At 41.4% G+C, this 17,838-nt stretch overlaps 2 protein-coding genes and 1 long non-coding RNA gene across 4 annotated transcripts; all 3 read right to left on the bottom strand.

Moving 5' to 3' along the window:
• Positions 1-1,056: 1,056 nt before the first annotated feature.
• On the bottom strand, positions 1,057-3,896 carry LOC134448573 (uncharacterized). 2 transcript variants are annotated; one of them, XR_010034789.1, is made up of 4 exons: positions 3,654-3,896; positions 2,413-2,456; positions 1,912-2,281; positions 1,057-1,485 (listed from the first exon to the last, which is right to left on the bottom strand). It is a non-coding gene; the product is annotated as an uncharacterized LOC134448573 (long non-coding RNA). The 2 variants fall into 2 exon arrangements; XR_010034790.1 differs by lacking the exon at positions 3,654-3,896 and having other exon boundaries at positions 1,912-1,985; positions 2,177-2,712.
• Positions 3,897-3,951: 55 nt separating this feature from the next.
• LOC134448572 (uncharacterized) lies at positions 3,952-6,498 on the bottom strand. The gene is made up of 6 exons (XM_063198252.1): positions 5,993-6,498; positions 5,626-5,754; positions 5,024-5,217; positions 4,713-4,860; positions 4,362-4,566; positions 3,952-4,272 (listed from the first exon to the last, which is right to left on the bottom strand). Exons 1-6 carry the CDS (start codon positions 6,467-6,469, stop codon positions 3,965-3,967), a joined length of 1,461 nt encoding a protein of 486 aa, XP_063054322.1. The 5' UTR covers positions 6,470-6,498; the 3' UTR covers positions 3,952-3,964.
• Positions 6,499-13,393: 6,895 nt separating this feature from the next.
• Positions 13,394-16,678, bottom strand: LOC134449492 (cornifelin homolog B-like). Its single transcript, XM_063199456.1, has 4 exons — positions 16,526-16,678; positions 14,192-14,311; positions 13,676-13,812; positions 13,394-13,547 (listed from the first exon to the last, which is right to left on the bottom strand). Exons 1-4 carry the CDS (start codon positions 16,545-16,547, stop codon positions 13,461-13,463), a joined length of 366 nt encoding a protein of 121 aa, XP_063055526.1. The 5' UTR covers positions 16,548-16,678; the 3' UTR covers positions 13,394-13,460.
• Between the last annotated feature and the right edge of the window lie 1,160 nt (positions 16,679-17,838).

The raw sequence follows: 17,838 nt of genomic DNA on the forward strand, positions 1-17,838 counted from the left end.
AGCGATCAGCGACCTCCAATGTAGCCTATGTGTGCCATTTCAAAATATGGTCAGTTGTTGGCGATATCACCACTGTTGGGCAAGTTACTCTAATGGTAACCTGGTTTTCGCGCAGATGGACATGTTATGTTTCTTACTTATAAGAAAGCGGATGTGCACACTGGCGTGCAAACTGATACAATTTATTAAATGATTACAATAACAACATGACTCGGACGTGACCGGTTTCAATGTAGCCGAGTAACTGAAAAAACAAGGGTCTGCATGAGAACCAGCGCGCCACCATGCTGCATATTAATGCACTAAAATATTAGGCTACCATGTTTAAAAATGTCAGGCATTGCACTTCACACAATCATATTTCGTATGCCCTACTCTCACTGAAATATGGATCTGGCAATTTAGGCTTGAAGCTCATAAGTCATGATTCTTTCACCTCCCACCCAGGAGCAGCATGGTTACAAATTAGCAGGCTCATGAATAGCTTCTTTCTGACCCACCACACTGAACACCATTAACATCCTTAAAGTTACCAGAATTGTATGACAGCCCCCCTAATGTTGTATCAGTCTGTTATTCTCCCCCCCGCCCCCCCAACATTCCCTTTCTTTACCTGTGCCCAAGACAAGCCATGCACACTCTATAGCCTATGCACATTAAAGATGATGGTCACATATGGGCCTATTCACTATTTGCTGAAATTACTCAGCTACATTACACTGCTATGACATCACATAAAGCGTTAGTTACAGATTAAGACATAGCCATTACAATGTTGGTGACAGAAAGGTTAATATTGTCTCTGGTGACAGGCAAACAATGTCTTGGCCCTACAACACCCCCCAAGAACTAAACACAGTGCTTACACCCACCTTATTAAATACTTATGCACTGCATAACTCCCAACACCACTCATCACTTGAGCAATATAAACAAAATAAAGCAATAAGATAAAATAACAGATTAAACATTAAAACTTTATTGTCTGTTGAGATTCTTTCTGCTGAGGAGTTCTTGTAGTTGGTGGTAGAAGATTGTTTCTGTGGTGTGGTGGGAGTTGATGGAGGGGGTGAGAGGGTCCTCTGTGATAATAAAGATGGCTCACCTAATAAGGTGGCATAAGGGCTAGTGCCACAGTGTCCATGGGCACCAAACAATTACAGACAGTTTGGGGGCACCACAAGACACAAATTTAACAAATATTGTTCATACAGGAGGCATCTGCCAGGCAGCCATCATAACATTCAACTTAAAGTTAAGATTACATTTCAGTGTTAAATTTATCAAATCTTAATTCTTGTGGTGGTCAGTGTAGAGAATCTAAAGTACGAGTGATGTCAAAGACAGCAGACAATAATGTTGAGGTATAAAGATGAAGTCTTGGGAAACTGTGGCCTATCCAAATCGAACTTGAGGGACACTGTCCGGTCGGAGAACAAAGTAAGAGTCTTCCGAACCAGATTCCAAATCAGGAACCTCACATTGCTGAGGAAGGAGACAGAAAAACAGGTATGAGTATACACATTTCATATGTATTACGTTGCAATATAGTTATGATGTAGTTGAGTATTTTCAGCAAATAGTGAATAGGCCTGCCGCACCCCATCTGCACTAAGGCTACTTACTTTTTGAGACCTTCCGAATGGTGTGCTTACAGGATTGCCGACAGGCCTATTAACTATTCGCTGAAAAAAATCGCAACTAAACATCATAACAACATTGCTATGACCAGGGCTCTAAATTAACTTTTTTTTATCACCAGCCAAAATGGCTAATAGAGGTTAATCTTACTACCCAAACACAATCCCTAATGGATCAAAGTGGCTAGTAAATTGGCTTTTTCTACCAATGAAACTCAAATCTCACCAGCGTTAACTTTTTATGTAGTTAAGATTATGCATTTACACTTACTAAACCAACTTCTCTGTGGTCATCTCCAAGGCATTGTAGGACAGCAACTCGCCCCGCTACCACACATCATGAGCCTGCAGATATTTGAGATATATGTAAAGGGAGAGAGAGTAGAAAAGTCATTGATTGAAGGTTTCCCACTCTCGTGTTGAAAATACATGTGAAGAGTTCTACATCAGTCAACAATTAGCAAGTTCTTGAAGCTGTCCTGTTACATTCAATGATCATCACAGCTTGAAGGTTTCTCATGATGGACAAACACTACCTCCAATCACCACGACACAGCCAGTCACGTTGACACGACCAGCACTATCTACCCCAAGGGAAGCCAAACGACCTCGGAAGCGATACGTTTTGTCTATGCCGAAATCTGAAACAATATCAGACAAGAAAATGGGCCTTTTAAGAGACAAAAGGTGAGTGAGACACATTACATTTTTTCTTTCACTGTCAGTTCAAAGACGTAGAAAGCATACTCCATAACTACAACACTTGCATTACCTCATCTGCCACCTCTGCATATGCACATTGGTTGCTTGGGTCTCCTGTTTAACACACAAAGAACAAAACACAACACAACAACATTAGACACAGCCATTTATACAGCAATTAACAGACGAAAGTGACTATTATCCTTTAACATTTATGCTAGAGGAACGGTGTGGATTCTCAACCCTTTTTGAATAGTTGTTAGAGCCCCTTCGTGTTAAATGAAAAAAGACCATCAACGCAGCACAGCCCCTGAGAACGTTCAATCACGTCAACGCAGAATGTCAGCTCGTGCACAATACTGGGTATAAAAGCCGAAATTTAGCGTCAATTTACTTTGAGGGTGATTTCAGTTGGAGAGAGACATAGTTAGCGCGCAAAATATAGCATTTCAGAGCATTTTAAGCATATTTTTCCATTTTTAATATTTTTCTACTTTTAATATTTTTCATATATTTTTTATAGCGATCGTATTTTGTATAGTATATATTTTTATAGTGTTTTTTAAATAATCTAGATAGCTAGATAACGTCGTATAGTCAGGGAAGGGTGACTGCTCCAAAGGTGAGTCATATTTTGAGTTATTGTTGTTGTAATTATTAATAATTCCCTTTGTCGTGATTTACCGATGTGTCGTCAAACAAAGAAATTAAATTATTTTTCGAAACTTTGAGAACGGTAATTACTTAGCAGGTATCTTAGAGTAGCGACCATCTGTGGTGTAAATATTTGTGTGGAGTTTGTAATTGTGTGTCATTATAGAGATTTACGGGCAGCATGGCTACAAATTAGATTTACGAGGGTTTATTTTGTCATGTATAATTACACAAATTATTCAATTGTTTAGTAGCCTACATTGTTGGCATTTCTTTGGTGACCTCAGTCATTGCCATTCTCCCTTCAGTCAGACTATAGACCAATTTTCCTCGTTGTCTCTTTATAACAAGCCAATTTGCAGGGATGAGACGAAATATCTTAACGTTTTGACAGCGATATGGGCCGTCTGTTAAGTTTTGTTTTTTTAAATGCCGAGTATGTTAAACCGCCTGCTGTTAGCTGGGTATGAAGTTAGCGGTTGTGTGACTAGCTAACGTCAAGTCAAATTCTTGGAATATTCAACCAGCTTCCCGCGGGAGTCACCGGGTTCCAAGCACCACTTGCTCCACGCTACTTATGACTTGTCCTGTGGCATCCTTACAAAACATCAGAAACCAATAACATTGGAATAAGTGCATACATAAGAGCTCACTTACCACAGCGTTTTTGAGCAACGTGCATTGTTCTTGTCCACTCTCCCTTCAAGCTATAGTCGTTGAGCTAAAACAAGACAGATCTCGGTGTCAGATGCATCGCATAGCCTAGCATAACCTACTGTAGCGCAGAAGCATCGAGTCGATGCGACGTTTGTTTAAACGACAAACTGAAGTTGTTGCAAGTTTTTCTTGCGGAATTCTTTATGAAGTTAGGAAGTGCTCAGCAAAACTTACCGCTGTCTGTGGGTGTCGATGTGTCTGTCTGCAACAATTTTGATTTCAACACGATTCACAAGTATTTATTTATGTATTTACACTGCATGCATGTCGGACACATGAATGAGATGGAGCATTGCCTCTTGAAATATGGTGTAGTCCTGGTTGACCACTGTGTCAAACAGTTGGGATAGGTCTGGGAACCTCTCCCCAAACAGTTGCTCCGCAACACCTCGCTGGTCCTCAGAGGGAAACGGGTCAGAGCCAAAGGCTGACACCCACGTCAGAGATGACCCCAGCTCCTCCTCATACCCTTGTGCTGCCTCAGTTGCATTGGGTAGCAGCTCAGCAGGGCAGCGAGCTGGACACCCAGCAGCCGCCAGGTTGTTAGGTATCCCTCTGCCTAAAATGGGTAAAAATAAAGTTTTAAGTTTCGTACAACCTTTTTTTGTCAGATACAAACTATTACACTTGTAAGCTATTACACTTTACCTGGTATTCTGTGTGCATTCCAGGACTGCACAACTCGGGCAAGTCCAATTGCACTGACTTGACAAGCCAAATTAGAGACGCAGAATTTGGTCATGTCGTCCTGCATGTCCAACAGTTCCTGGTCCTGTAGGTGGATGAGGGCCTGTTTGATCGGATAATTTACCCTGTTGTTGACCTCTGGCCAAATTCTCTCTACACGAAGGTTCTGTTTAAAACACACACACAAAGAAAATGTTTTGTATATGACACACTTCAGACATCCTTTTAACCACCCAAAAGTCATAAAAGACTGAAGACCGCTAAAATCGTTTTAAGCATGCTCCAAATAGAAGACCTAGTAGAAAAAAATACCTTTGAAGATGTTGTCTGAAGGTAAGGGAGTCTGTTGGTGTTGTGTCGGTGGTCAGCCAACTTCTCCTGCATATACAGTGTTAAGTAGAACTCCTTTCCGTGATCCACTCTAACCTGATCCCACATCCCATAGTTGACAACTGCTTCCCTGTATAAAAAAAGAAAGGAAAGAAACGAAAAAGGTCAGTGTAAATTGACATTGATTACTTAATGCATTAATGGATTAATCATTGTAGGCTATCACTTGTAGGCTACAGCACATTTGCGTTTGAGCAGACATGTGACATTGATACAGAGGATTGCCCACTTGCCTGTAAACCCTCTCATAGATGACAAGATTGTTCTTCACAGGCATTGTCGATGTTGCAACAATTTTGCTGCTGAACCCGTCCACAGCCAACACATGGGTAACGCCAAACATGCCTAACTTCTCGTTTTGGTCCATATGCAGCTTATGGCCAGTATAATCGGCATGATAAGGGACTGGATTCAGGTTTCTAGCTCCCTAAAAGAAGTACAATGTAATCAATGGAAATATAGGCCCATACATCAACACAAACATTCAGGTTATTTGCAAATATGATTAGGCTACTATGTAGACCTTCTGCTACACACACAACATTAAGCAGTGGTGGAAAATAACTAATTAGCCCTATACACTGAAGTATTGCACTTGAGTAGTTTTTATGTCAATTACACTGGGACCTACCCTGAGTATACTGAGTTAAAAAAAAAAAAGAGAGAGACAAAATGCCATGATGCAAAATAACATGACAGATCATGCAGGATGGCAATTAAGCACATTTACTACTTTACAATCTTGGATTAATGTAGGATGGGTTTCCACCTCTGACATTACAACTCATGATGTCAGCGATTTCAGAACTCATATTTGCGCACGCTTCAGGCCTACCTCACGACGCAGCTCGTTGTAAGGTTGATGGACGGACCGGAGGATCCTTCCAACTCGGGATTCACCAACTTTAACCCCCACAGATGACAGGTATCCCGTCATAAATTTCCGTCCGTACGTTGGACCGGTCTATGAACAGTAAATAAGCACACAAATGAAAATTCAAACAAATGTCCTACGTCAGGATTAGCATACAATTATTACAGCTAGTCGGCTATAGGACATTTGACAAGAGTATCCCATAACCAGACGGCAATTTGTTTGATACTCATCTGGGGCTTGTCTGGCCCTGAATCGACTACGAGACTCATACATCTCTGACAATAATATTCAAACACATGACTAGACTTAGACTAGGCCTACTCACCTTTTGAATGGAAGATATCACTGCTTCTTCCAACTCCTGGTCTGTAACGTGACCCTTCCGTCGTAGCCCCACTTCTCCACAGAACCTCCTCACAGACATTTCCGATGAGCCCTTAACCCCCATACTTCGTAATGTCTCAGACATTTCTGAATGGGTCTTTCCCGACCGAAACATTTGCTCTATGAGCTCACGGTGCTCTTCCAAACCAGCCATTATTATAGTGCTACTAGGTATCCTTACGCTCAATGAATGAAGTGATATACTGTTACTACGCGGTAAATGGTTACTAATGTGGCTCGCGATTGGTTTCCCTGACAACCAACGCCGCCAGGATTTTGTTAATCGGAATTTCGAATGTTTCATTTTCCATTTTCCGTTTGGAGGTGCAGAATGGAAAAAACGAGAAAACGAACCGTAATCCGATTTCTGGTTTTGGTTTTGAAAAGGGAAAAACGAAAAATCAAATGCTGTTTTCATTTTTTCAATTCTGTTGTAAAACGAAAAAACGAATGAACGAATGATACACGGATTTGTCTACCATGTATGAAATAGTCCTATAGTATTATTTAGTATGCTTTCCAAAGGCCTCTGCTTGCCCCCCAGCAAGCATACTAATTGTTCTCCAACAGTTTATTTAGTATGCTTGCGGGAAAGCATACTAATTGTTCATCAACAGTTTATTATTATTCTACATTTTTCCATTCACGTCGGCCTATGGGAATCGCCATTCTTTAGTTCTTTAGTATCTTTGCAGCGTTCGAGATAGAGACACGGTTCGAGTGGCAAAACGAACGGCTCGAAAAGGGCTCAAGGTGGTGTATTTTTTGCTGGCCTACCCCCTTTCATTCGTTCACCAGACTTGTTTTTCCTCAGTTTTCTCTCTGTTTTCCCCCTCATTGAAATGAATGGTAGAATGGTCAAGATGATGATGTCACAAACTGTGTCAGTTAGAGTGAGAGGTGACCTGTCCTGGGGTTTTTAAACTAGGTATCAACTAGGTAAAGGCATTGTCAGAGAGGTCTTGGCTCTGAATACAAACTGTGTGAAGACCATAAGCCAACTCTTCAAAATATTTCAGAGAGAGCAGTTTTAAAATCCCTAGGATGTAACCCCATTCACTTAGAAAAAAAAATGTGTGAACAGCTCAGGGCATAGGCCTGAATATTTCAATTTTTTGACTGAACCATTTGGCCTAGAAAAGTGATCTCAGCTTTGACATGAAGAGCAGGGTTGTGTCATTTGTGTTTCAATATCATCTGACAACTTGCAAAACTTTTGGAGATATGACAGCTTAAAAATAAGGCTGCACATATTACTCAGCTATTGACTGCCAAACTGTCACCTTTATAATCTTCATTCATTCACACACACTGACTTCTATAGTATAACTATGCTATAGAAGTCAGTGTTCACACACCCATGCAGCCTTGTAGAACTTAAGACCTCTGCTGTCACCTGGGCAACCGTGGCCTAATATGCTACTGTGGCCGATACAGTAAGTGGCAGTGGCCTACTGGGTAGGGTGTTGGTCTGTCAGAGGGTTGCGGGTTCGAATCCCACCCTTACCTATAATATACCCAATACTTAGCTCACCAGCTCCTACTCTTAATGTTGAATCCATGCATACCTCATATGTTAAATTTGGTTAAACTAATAAAATGTTATAGCAGTTTATATATTTTAGAGCGCCCCCCGCAGGCCAAATTGTTATCTGTGTGTTTGACACTCGAACCCAAATTGTTCTATTGACCCTAAACTTCAACTTGGAAGTGAAAACCAAACTTTAACACCAATTTGAAATGACTGAGAAAAAATGCACATGCCTACGTCCCCACTAAAAAGAAATGGAGCTCACGGCACGGCATTTACCTTTTTTTGACAGATACTACGATGCAATTCACTACCTGCTGCCAGCTAGTGATAAGGAATTATTACATGATTAGGACGCCAGTCAACAGCAGACACTACTACATAATGACATAGGCATTATTTGCTGATAATAATGAATTCTTTTTTTTTTTTCTTTTTTGAAAAGAAGAATTTTCCACGGCACACCTGACGATCTCTCACAGCACACTAGTGTGCCGCTGCACAGTGGTTGGGAAACACTGGGCTAGCGATTAGAGACAAGTTATATAGTGTACTGTAAGAGCCGCTGTAAGAGACTGTTCATGTGAAATTGGGTTTGGGGGTTGGTTTTCTGTCGGAAGCGAAAATGCTCCGCAGTGCTGTCGGAGCCAATGTGCTGAGGCCCTTACCAAATTTCAGTCATGCGCCGACGAGGTGGCATGTCACATGGTGCCAAACTATCGCGGGATCAATGCGACTGCAGTCGGACCTTGCAACTCCCGCAGTTGTTTATCCCCGTTGAAGCTCGTCTGCAATTGGATCTGCATCCCGCCTCCGAGGTCACGCGCCCATGAACTGGTTGGTCAACAGTTCACTCACGTGTGTGTAAGCGAGTTGTCCCACACCCCAACACAAGTTTGCACTGCACCCCACTTTAGCTCCTCCTCCTCACCTGGCCCCCCACACCTCACACGTGGTGTGTTAGATCAAACTGGTGCAAGCTCATCGTCTCGTGCACATTTGTGGCCGACTTTAAATGTGCTGTGTTTAATACCACCCACATTGTGACAACAACTTCTCGCCATGTGTTTTGTCAACATCAACCGTTAGCAACAGTCGAATAGTCCTAGTAGATGCGATCGATTTACCATCAACGTCTGCATGCACATGTAGACAACAATGCATTCTGGATGGACATGTTGCATGATGGTTAGATTTCTTGTCCAACTTAGCAATTTTCAGTCATGTTGCAATGACTGTTGCGAGCACATGGTGACAAACTATCGCGGGATCAATGCGACTGCAGACAGACCTTGCAACTCCCGCAGTTGCTTATCCCCGTTGATGCTCGTCTGCATACCGGCTCTGGGGGGGACGCACCCCTGAACTGGTTGGCGTGTGTAGAGTCAATGTCCCACAGCACTGCACAAGTTTACACTGCACCCCACTTCAGCTCCTCCTCCCCACCTGTAACCCCACACCTCAAACGTGGTATGCTAGATCAAACTGATGTGAGCTTGTCTCGTGCACATTTTTATCACCCAGTGAGCAGACAGTACGTCTTCTGATTGGCTGAGCAGGTGTCCTTTATTCCCAGAGAGCAGGACACCTATGATGTCATGCGGGCGTGCGGGCATCTAAGTCGCTTCTTTTCTAACTTTCTGGCGAAGTGCCGTTACTAATTCTAAACTGCAAGTTGCTATGGCCAAGACCCCATCGATCACATTTGGTTGTCAAGCCAAGACCCCGTCGTTAATTCTATCGCATTTGGTTGTCAAGTCAAAAACCCAGTCATCAATTCTATCGCATTTAGTTGTTTTAAGTCACCCCAACGTTCTGCGCGCGTCCTTACATGCCTCCGATAGAGACGCGTCTCACCAGATTAGGAAGTGGTGCCCATAGCAACATACCAAGCGCAGTGGTTTCTCACGAAGCCTTAGATCAACATATTAATAAATTAATACTTAAATGCTGGTAACAGGGTGATAAGCGGAATAATGGCCTACGAGGTGTCCCGATATCAAGGGAAAAAATGGACTTGGCGAAGCGAACAGAAAACTGCCCCTCGTCCATTATTTCCCTTGGTATCGGGACACCTCGTCGGCCGTTATTCCATACGTAATACCTGTACCACCAACATCGTAACGACAAGTTCTCGCTGACATAAACAAAGAAGATGTCTGTCAAAGGCCTTCAGCGTTCTGTTTAGTAGCGCGAAGGTGCTCTTTGGTTGTAGGTAACTTTGAGATGTCTTGAAATCCAAGGCACTTTTCATCGTCATTAAAAAGCTTTTAATTTAACGGAGCTAGTTCATAATAGAACAAAATAAAAATTGCCAACATGTTTCAGCCTGCAATGGCCTTTATCAGGGCTTTAAAAGAGTTCAAACTTCCCCCCAATTTCAGGTCATGATTTGGTGCGTGTCTCCAATCCGTGTGCGCCGGTAGCGTGCGTGCCATCGGGTCTCTGCAAATCGCGCTTGCACATGTCCTCAGAATGTACTTTGTCAATGTCGATTGACGGCAACAAAGTCGAATACGGCTAATGAGTAATACAAATTACTGATGAATTTATGATGAATTAATTACTGATGCCAGAGAAGATAATACATTTCAAAAGGGCAGAGGGGAAAACACCAATATGGTAGAAAAAAACAACACGTCAAGTCAATACATACAGTTTATCACAGGAAATAAAAGGGGAAAAGCCACATTCCTCATTCAAACCCGAGAAAGAGGTGGCCTTCAGTTTAATCATCCAAGAAAGCAGTGTGCCCTGTCTGCCCCCCAGCCATCTGAGGACCATACCTGACCCTTGTCCTCTGGGTGCGAGAGGGAAGGGAACGCCCCACGTGTACTTGCTGAACGCAGCCAGATGATGTAAATCAGGTTACTCAGGACCCTCCTCCAGAGAGAAACTTTGTGCATTAGTAAACTTAGGTGAAGGCAACCTCTTTCCCAGGCTTGAATAAGGAATGTGACTTTTTTTTCCCTTTCCTGCAGCATATGTACTGACGTCAGGGTGTCTACAGGTTTGACCAAGTCAAAATTAAGACATTTTAAGACTTTTCAATACCATTTTCCAAATAAAATTAAGACCAATTCGCGACGTTTACAGGTTTTAGCAAGTCAAAATTAAGACATTTTAAGACTTTTCAATACCATTTTCCAAATGAAATTAGAACCAACTCGCAAGATCATACACAGGTTCAAATGAAGCACAAAAACCAATTGTTTTTTTACATTAATGTAGAAAACACAAAACTATACACAATGAAACTTTAAACTTTAACTTTAAACACTAAATAAAATTCAATAATGAGTTCTAAATTACACTACATGGCTACAACTCCCGATTTCCGTCGCGAAGTTCATCACATGGCTGACAATTATTCCTCCCTAAATTAAGCTCCACAAATTTAAGACATTTGGGTTGAAAATTTAAGACAAAATAAGACTTTTCAAGGCCTTATTTGGCGAAAATGAAATGTAAGACTTTTTAAGACTTTTTAAGGACCCGCGGCCACCCTGACTGACGTGTGTGTTTGTTTGTTTGTTTTATTGTTTTTCCCCTCTGCCCTTTTGAAATGTCCTCTGTCACTCTTATCAATAATTGTTATCAGCATTCTTGCCAGGCGTTCACGTGTTCCCATGTCTAGTCGCATGGTGAGATAGGAAGACCCCCCGCCCTTGACACCTAATATCGCCGTAACACCAATGCAGCAACACACATCCATGCAACACCAATGATCACCCAGTATACTTTGCTTTGTACCCGCCATGGTAAGAAAAATATATAGGTGTAACAAGAAGAGACAAGAGGCTCTTTCTAGAAACGTTTGGTATGAGGGAGCACCAGGGGAGGTCACCATCATGGAAGGGGGCAATGGCTGTCATTGCCGCATGGCTGTCATTAACGCCTGATTTACATGGGCGCTTCCAAAGCGGTAGAAGCGTGGCGTTCCATTATTTTCCGTTGGGACGCGGCAGCGAGGCGAGAGGTGGTGACGAAGGGAAGCGAGGGTGGCGGGCGGTGGGCGAGCGAGGCGAGAAAGTTGAGCTTGGCTGTAAAATGTAGCGGCACCGCAAAGCGTTAACCAATGGGAGAGCTTTCAATGCCATGACGTCACGTGCGTCACCAGCACTACTGGGATGTTAAAAATGGAGGTTGTTTTGATTTCGGTGGTGTCAAATCTGCCGATCGTTTTTCACAGATGGTTTTAAAATAAATGACACTTGGGTTAAGGTGACCAATATATTCGCTCCTGTTTCATCATTTTTATTTGTACATACAGTGTTTGATTGAAGAGAGACGGTTGTTTGACCACAGCATTTGCTAAGCTAAGCTAATTTGACCGGGAAACGATGCTACGTCACCACGCGAGGCGAGCGAGCAGGTTGAAAGCGGGTGGAATTCACGTACATGTATCACAGCCGGTGTTACGATAGGCTGATAATCTATGACTTAAAGACTTATAAGCATAAAGTGTAGGTCAATATTGACTACAACATTACATTATGATCAAAAGACAAAATAATCATGTTGATACATTTGTTTCTGCCTCAGTTTTGTATTTCTGTCCTTTAGTGTGACATGAATGTCCTACGGTGTGACATTTTTAAAACGCTCAAATATTTGTTTGAGCTTAACAATAAATTTGATAAACACTGAATATTGCATTAGGGAAGAACACATTATCATCTCTGAAATGTTAGTATAAATTCGGACAATTTTGAACATTTAAAAAGAAAGATATCCCTATATTTCCTCGAAGGTTTCTAATAAGCTCACCTCTAATGGGAAAAAAATCCTTAAATGATTATTTCTCATTAAATTAAGACATTGAAAAATGTCAATAAATATGAAGAGTGTAACAATGTTCATAAATCTCCATCAAGCCATTTCTACATTACTTAATATATTTATTTGAAGAGTTCAGATGCAAACCCCCCTAACTCCATTTCTGAAGACCTGCACTTCTATATTTTTAGAGAACCCCATTGTTAATTTGGTTTACATTTATGTACTTGATAATACATATAAATAGTTATATTACATAAATAAAATTAAAAATATGCAATTTTGATAGCTTTGTATTAAATAAAAATGAATGGAATTATTGATGAAAAAATGAATTATTATGAATTATGAATTATTTTCTGAAAAGGCTGAACTCTTCATTTCTTAATGCCACACCAAAGGACATATTTTCAGCAAATTGCTTTATCAACGTAAATAAATAATCAATTAATAGACCAACATTGTGACCACTTGGATTTTTTGAAAGATTAATTGCTGCACTATGTAGACATATACTTTTTTCCCTCATAAACAATGTTTTGTAAAAAAAATCGTTTTTTTCTGCCTAACTGTCATCTACCCAAACGCCTTATCCCGAATACAGGGCTTCCCATAGAACGCTGTTGCTGGTATCCAGGCTAGACACATTTGAAGAGAATTCCATAACAGCCAAGAATGTAGACTGGGATATAACACTCTGTGCTCATATCCAGAATATGATCATAACCAGGATATGCCTCATATTCAGGATAGGCCTACTGAACTGCATATAAACGCATTCAATGTTAAACTACCACCATCAACTAAGTATTCCTAATAACACTGTTACTGCACGATAGTTGGACCTTATTTCATGTAAATCCGCCATTCTGGATAAACTACCTGTCATAGACATCACAGACATCTTTGGCTGCAACACCTATAGGCCTACCTAGTCTAAGTGGTAGCCAATCTTACAGTTTAGCTACTGTGCACAGGTCATATTACAAGATGCCACTCAATGCTTCAACAGCCCAAGAAAAACAACAGAACTGAAGCCTCTCTTTGTCTTTATTCAATCAGTCAAAGACAAGCTTCAGGTTGAGAGCTGCTCTTCACATTATGTGTGACGTGCTTTGTACTCGCGGGCCATCTGACAGAGGGTGCATGGGAAAAACGATGCCATGGCATCATCCAAAATGTTTCCCTGAGGAGAAAAACAAAACAAAAGAAAGAATATGGAAATGGTCAAATTTTTATGTATTTGTGTAATGGCGGAAGTGTGAAATTTGTGCCCTACAGGCTCTTAAAATTAAGCCTTGCGTATGTACATACCTCGATGTTGTATTTCTGTCTCATCTTTGTTCGCAGCGCCACTACACCCCCCGGCAAAAAGGGAAGACAGCAAGACTCATCATATCTCTTAGCCAGTTGGCAGGCCAATAATGGACCAAAACACCATCCGCAGATGCCTGCCAAAAGAACATTTGTAATACCTCATGACATTCTATTCCATCACTTTACACTTACTGTAGCTGACGCTTTTGTCCAAAGCGACTTACAATTATGTGGTATGTTACAGTGCCTGGAGCCATGTGGGGTTGGGTGCCTTGCTCAAGGGCACTTCAGCCATGCAAGTAGGTGTAGCGAGAGGTAAGGGTGGGATTAGAACCTGCAACACTCTGATTTTAAGACCACCATTAGACCACGACTGATTTCAGCTGTTTTTATTTAGGAACTTAATTGTTGACTTAAGTGTTCCAACTACTTTTCTTAACCCTTTGATGTCTGTTTTTTGTTTCTGATTGGGATTTGCCTAGTTTTGTTTATTTATACTTTTGTTATACTTACAGACGGGCATATCAGCTGTGCAATCAAGGACCTTTGTTGACCATCTTGTCTTCTGGGAAGCAGATTTAGAGGCTCTTGACTGCTGGTTTTGCCTTGGTTGCTGCGACACTACAGGAATTACTGTGAGAAAAAATAAAATAATGGAAGACATCATGTCATCATGTTGGAACAGTGTACAACTCATAGAAGATTGAAATTGGACATGGGGAAATAGGCGTCCTTTTTCACCGCCGCCAACCATAGCAAAGTAAAGATGCTAAAGCCTAACCTGTAACATGAATGCCTCCGTGCTGATAAAGGCCATGTTCACAGTGGTCGCAATGTTTTTGTAAGAGACAGACTAAGGGCCTCTGCACACTGGGTCCTTCAAAGTGCAGTGCACTGCTCCGCCAATGATTGATCCCACTGTTTTCCATAGAACCCCGCACAGTGGTGCAGATGTCCCGATATTCCACATTTTTGGCGGAACTGTTGTGCAGAGGCCCTTAGTCAAGTGCTTCGGGCATGACAGTTATTTTCCTGTTATTCATGTTATGATGTGATGTAAGGGTGATGATATGGGATTTTTTTTCTACTTAAATTAGTTACAGTTAAATAAATGTTTATTTTTAACTTGAGACCTGGGATATTTGTCTTTTAAAACGTTTTTTATTTTATTTTATTTTTTTAACCATATTGGCCCCAAATATCGGCACACAAATGTTACTTTGTAATTCACAGGATAAGCATAGTCTACATTAAAACCATGTAGGCCTATCTTGGGCAGTCATGGGTGAGCGGTTAGGGCGTCAAACTTGCATCCCAGAGGTTGCCGGTTCGACTCCCGACCCGCCAGGTTGGTGGGGGGAGTAATCAACCAGTGCTCTCCCCCATCCTCCTCCATGACTGAGGTACCCTGAGCATGGTACCGTCCCACCGCACTGCTCCCCATGGGGCGCCACTGAGGGCTGCCCCCTTGCACGGGTGAGGCATAAATGCAATTTCGTTGTGTGCAGTGTGCAGTGTTCACTTGAGTGCTGTGGAGTGCTGTGTCACAATGACAATGGGAGTTGGAGTTTCCCAATGGGCTTTCATATTTTTCATATAATCGTATCTTTCATGTAAGTAGTTTTTAAAAATAAATAGGCTACTTTTACTTGTAGGCCTACTTGAGTATATTTTGACCCAAGTAGGCCTACTTTACTCAATTGCACTCGAACCTGGCCTTTACTGAGTACAAAAACATAGACATAGAGACAAAATTCTATGCAAAATTATGCCACAATCTGCCAGAAATGAAAGAGTATGCAGGATGGCGCACAGCATTTCCATCTGATCTTAGATCAATGTATTGGATGATGGATGGTGCCAAGCAAGAGACAGAGGTCGTAAAACTTGAATGTGCACATGTCTATCTTGATCGGGACAGCCGACTGGGGGTGAAAAATGTTCAAAAACGGTAATTGGGTGGGGTTTTCTGCATTTTATGTCCATAGAAATCAATCTAGAAATTTAGAGGCAGAATTTAGATCCTCCAGGCGGTTTTTGAGCACCGTTTGGGTTGGAAATGGTCAGACATATCTGGCAACACAGCTGTGAAGTAAAAGCAGGTGATAGATTTAAAGACCATGTGTTTTACTCACTGAAGAAGAAGAAGAAGAAGAAGAAGAAGAAGAAGAAGAAGAAGAGAGTCCATTTAAGCATTCCAATATGCAACCTTACGTCCTCCACTTGTGCTTGTGGCCTAGCCACAACAGTTTCTGGGGGACTATTCTAGAATCTTCATTCACCATCAGTTTGCAAATGAGAAAATTACTTTACAACAGAGCTTTTGCAAGACATCGAAATAATGCTGTTGTCAGTGATGTGATCACGATGTTAAGTTACTTCCTGGTGGTACGAGGCCACAAAAACAAGTGTAGGACGCAGGTCACATAGCCCAAACCACAAACCAATAACTCCGACCGGCCGTCTCACATCCCCCCTAACGGCCCTAATGTTAATTAGCTCTCCATTATTCAAGTCGGTACGGGGGTAGAACTTGGCCTAGGGCTACCAATTGATGCAGAGCGAACTTTGAACAGGTAAGCTGACGTCAAAATCGAACAAAACGACATGCAACATTAACGAAGTATCTTAGCCTGTGCCCCGACACGTCCCCATCAGAGGGTTTAGGCTTATATTTTCGAGACGACACTTTTTAATTAAATTTGAAAGGTTTTAAATAGCGCAACGTTTCTGCGATGTATGGGCTACCGTTTGTGTTGAGTCTCTCGATATACAAGATAAGTGCTTTGTGTGCTGGTTGGGAAGTTACATAAGGGCAGTTATTCAAAGTGGGGAATTAAAGCTTACCTTGATTTTTGGCACCGGCCATCTTCTTTGGTGGGTTTGCAGCCGACACGAGTCAACGCAGTTGCTTCACCCAAGAAGATTTCTGCCGGTTCCTCAGAATCTCAAATACAGCAAACAAAGGCAAAAGAAAACATTCTAGGATGTGATCCAAAACAAATGGTTAAGCGCATTCAGAGAAGGTTGCTAGGGAGCATTTTCGTAAGCATTGCAATGATTCAAACTTTTCATACATAGACCTATTTTATAGGCCTACAAGACATATTTCATGACAAATTTGATTATTATTATTAGGCTATTATTATTATTATTGTTGTTGTTGATGTTATTGTTATTAGGCCTATTATAACAACAACAATAATAATAGGCCTAATAATAGCTTACCCAGTAGCCTATGGCTATTATTGTTTAAAGTGCAGTAGCCAGTCTACAACATGTCTCAAAACACTGTAAAACAAAAAATAAATACAAATAAAATATTAATAAAAATAATTATAAAAAATAATAAAAGAAAATGATGAAATGGATTTAGCAAAATTGCAGAAAAAAGGGTAGGCCCTATCTTTGGAAGGAAGAGACTGTGAGCAGAGATATTTTTTTTGGCTTAACCCCCATATCAATGATGAACTGCCCACCACAATCCAAAATTCTACCCATAATCACTAAAATTAGGCTACATTGCATTACTGGAGACATCAAGCCTCCAGTGGCAGACATTTTTGGGGGAAGGTGCTCGAGAGGGTAGGGCCCATGTGGTAGGGCCTATGGAGGGAACTGTGCCTTACGACTAAAGGGGCTGTGTCTTATATCGAGGCAATATTGTAACATGCTTTTGATCGTCAAGCATCTGTAGATGATCAGTGTCAACATGGACCTCAGTAGCCTACATTGCTTTGCACCACCTTGTCCCTGTGTCCATGACTGAACATGGGGACCAATAGGCTTATAAAGTTAGTAGTTGCTACACCGCGCTCTCCCGTGTTGATGCGTCTCCAGTTGAATAAATCGTAGAATGAAGAGATGTATCGCACTCAGATTCGACTGTTGCCTTCGTCAGTGTACATGGGGACCAAAAATAGGCTACATTTGAATTTTGTCATCCTGTTGCATGCCATGTTGAGATTCTGTTGGCCTAAATCAGTGATTCTCAAACTTTTTCAGACTGAGGACCACTTTGTCTCCCCCAAAAATATTCAGGGACCACCTGTCAACTGAATTGATAGTTGACTGGTGCTAATTTGACATGTTCATTTTGATGCAGATCACTTGCTTTTTATTCACATGCACATTTTGCCTTCTTTTCTTATTGTGGTGAA

This window comes from Engraulis encrasicolus, chromosome 5, assembly GCF_034702125.1.
Source record: "Engraulis encrasicolus isolate BLACKSEA-1 chromosome 5, IST_EnEncr_1.0, whole genome shotgun sequence".
Lineage (NCBI taxonomy): Eukaryota > Metazoa > Chordata > Actinopteri > Clupeiformes > Engraulidae > Engraulis > Engraulis encrasicolus.

Bases quoted from the DNA above. Each gene is read 5' to 3' on its own strand.
- LOC134448572 (XM_063198252.1), bottom strand. From the start codon at position 6,469: ATGAAAACAGCATTTGATTTTTCGTTTTTCCCTTTTCAAAACCAAAAC. The intron at 5,218-5,625 runs GTAGGCCTGAAG...TACTTCTTTTAG, and splicing joins ACAACGAGCTGCGTCGTGAG to GGAGCTAGAAACCTGAATCC. The intron at 4,567-4,712 runs GTATTTTTTTCT...TGTTTTAAACAG, and splicing joins TTCAGACAACATCTTCAAAG to AACCTTCGTGTAGAGAGAAT.
- LOC134449492 (XM_063199456.1), bottom strand. From the start codon at position 16,547: ATGGCCGGTGCCAAAAATCAAG. The intron at 13,813-14,191 runs GTAAGTATAACA...TTCTTTTGGCAG, and splicing joins CACAGCTGATATGCCCGTCT to GCATCTGCGGATGGTGTTTT. The intron at 13,548-13,675 runs GTATGTACATAC...TTTTCTCCTCAG, and splicing joins GACAGAAATACAACATCGAG to GGAAACATTTTGGATGATGC.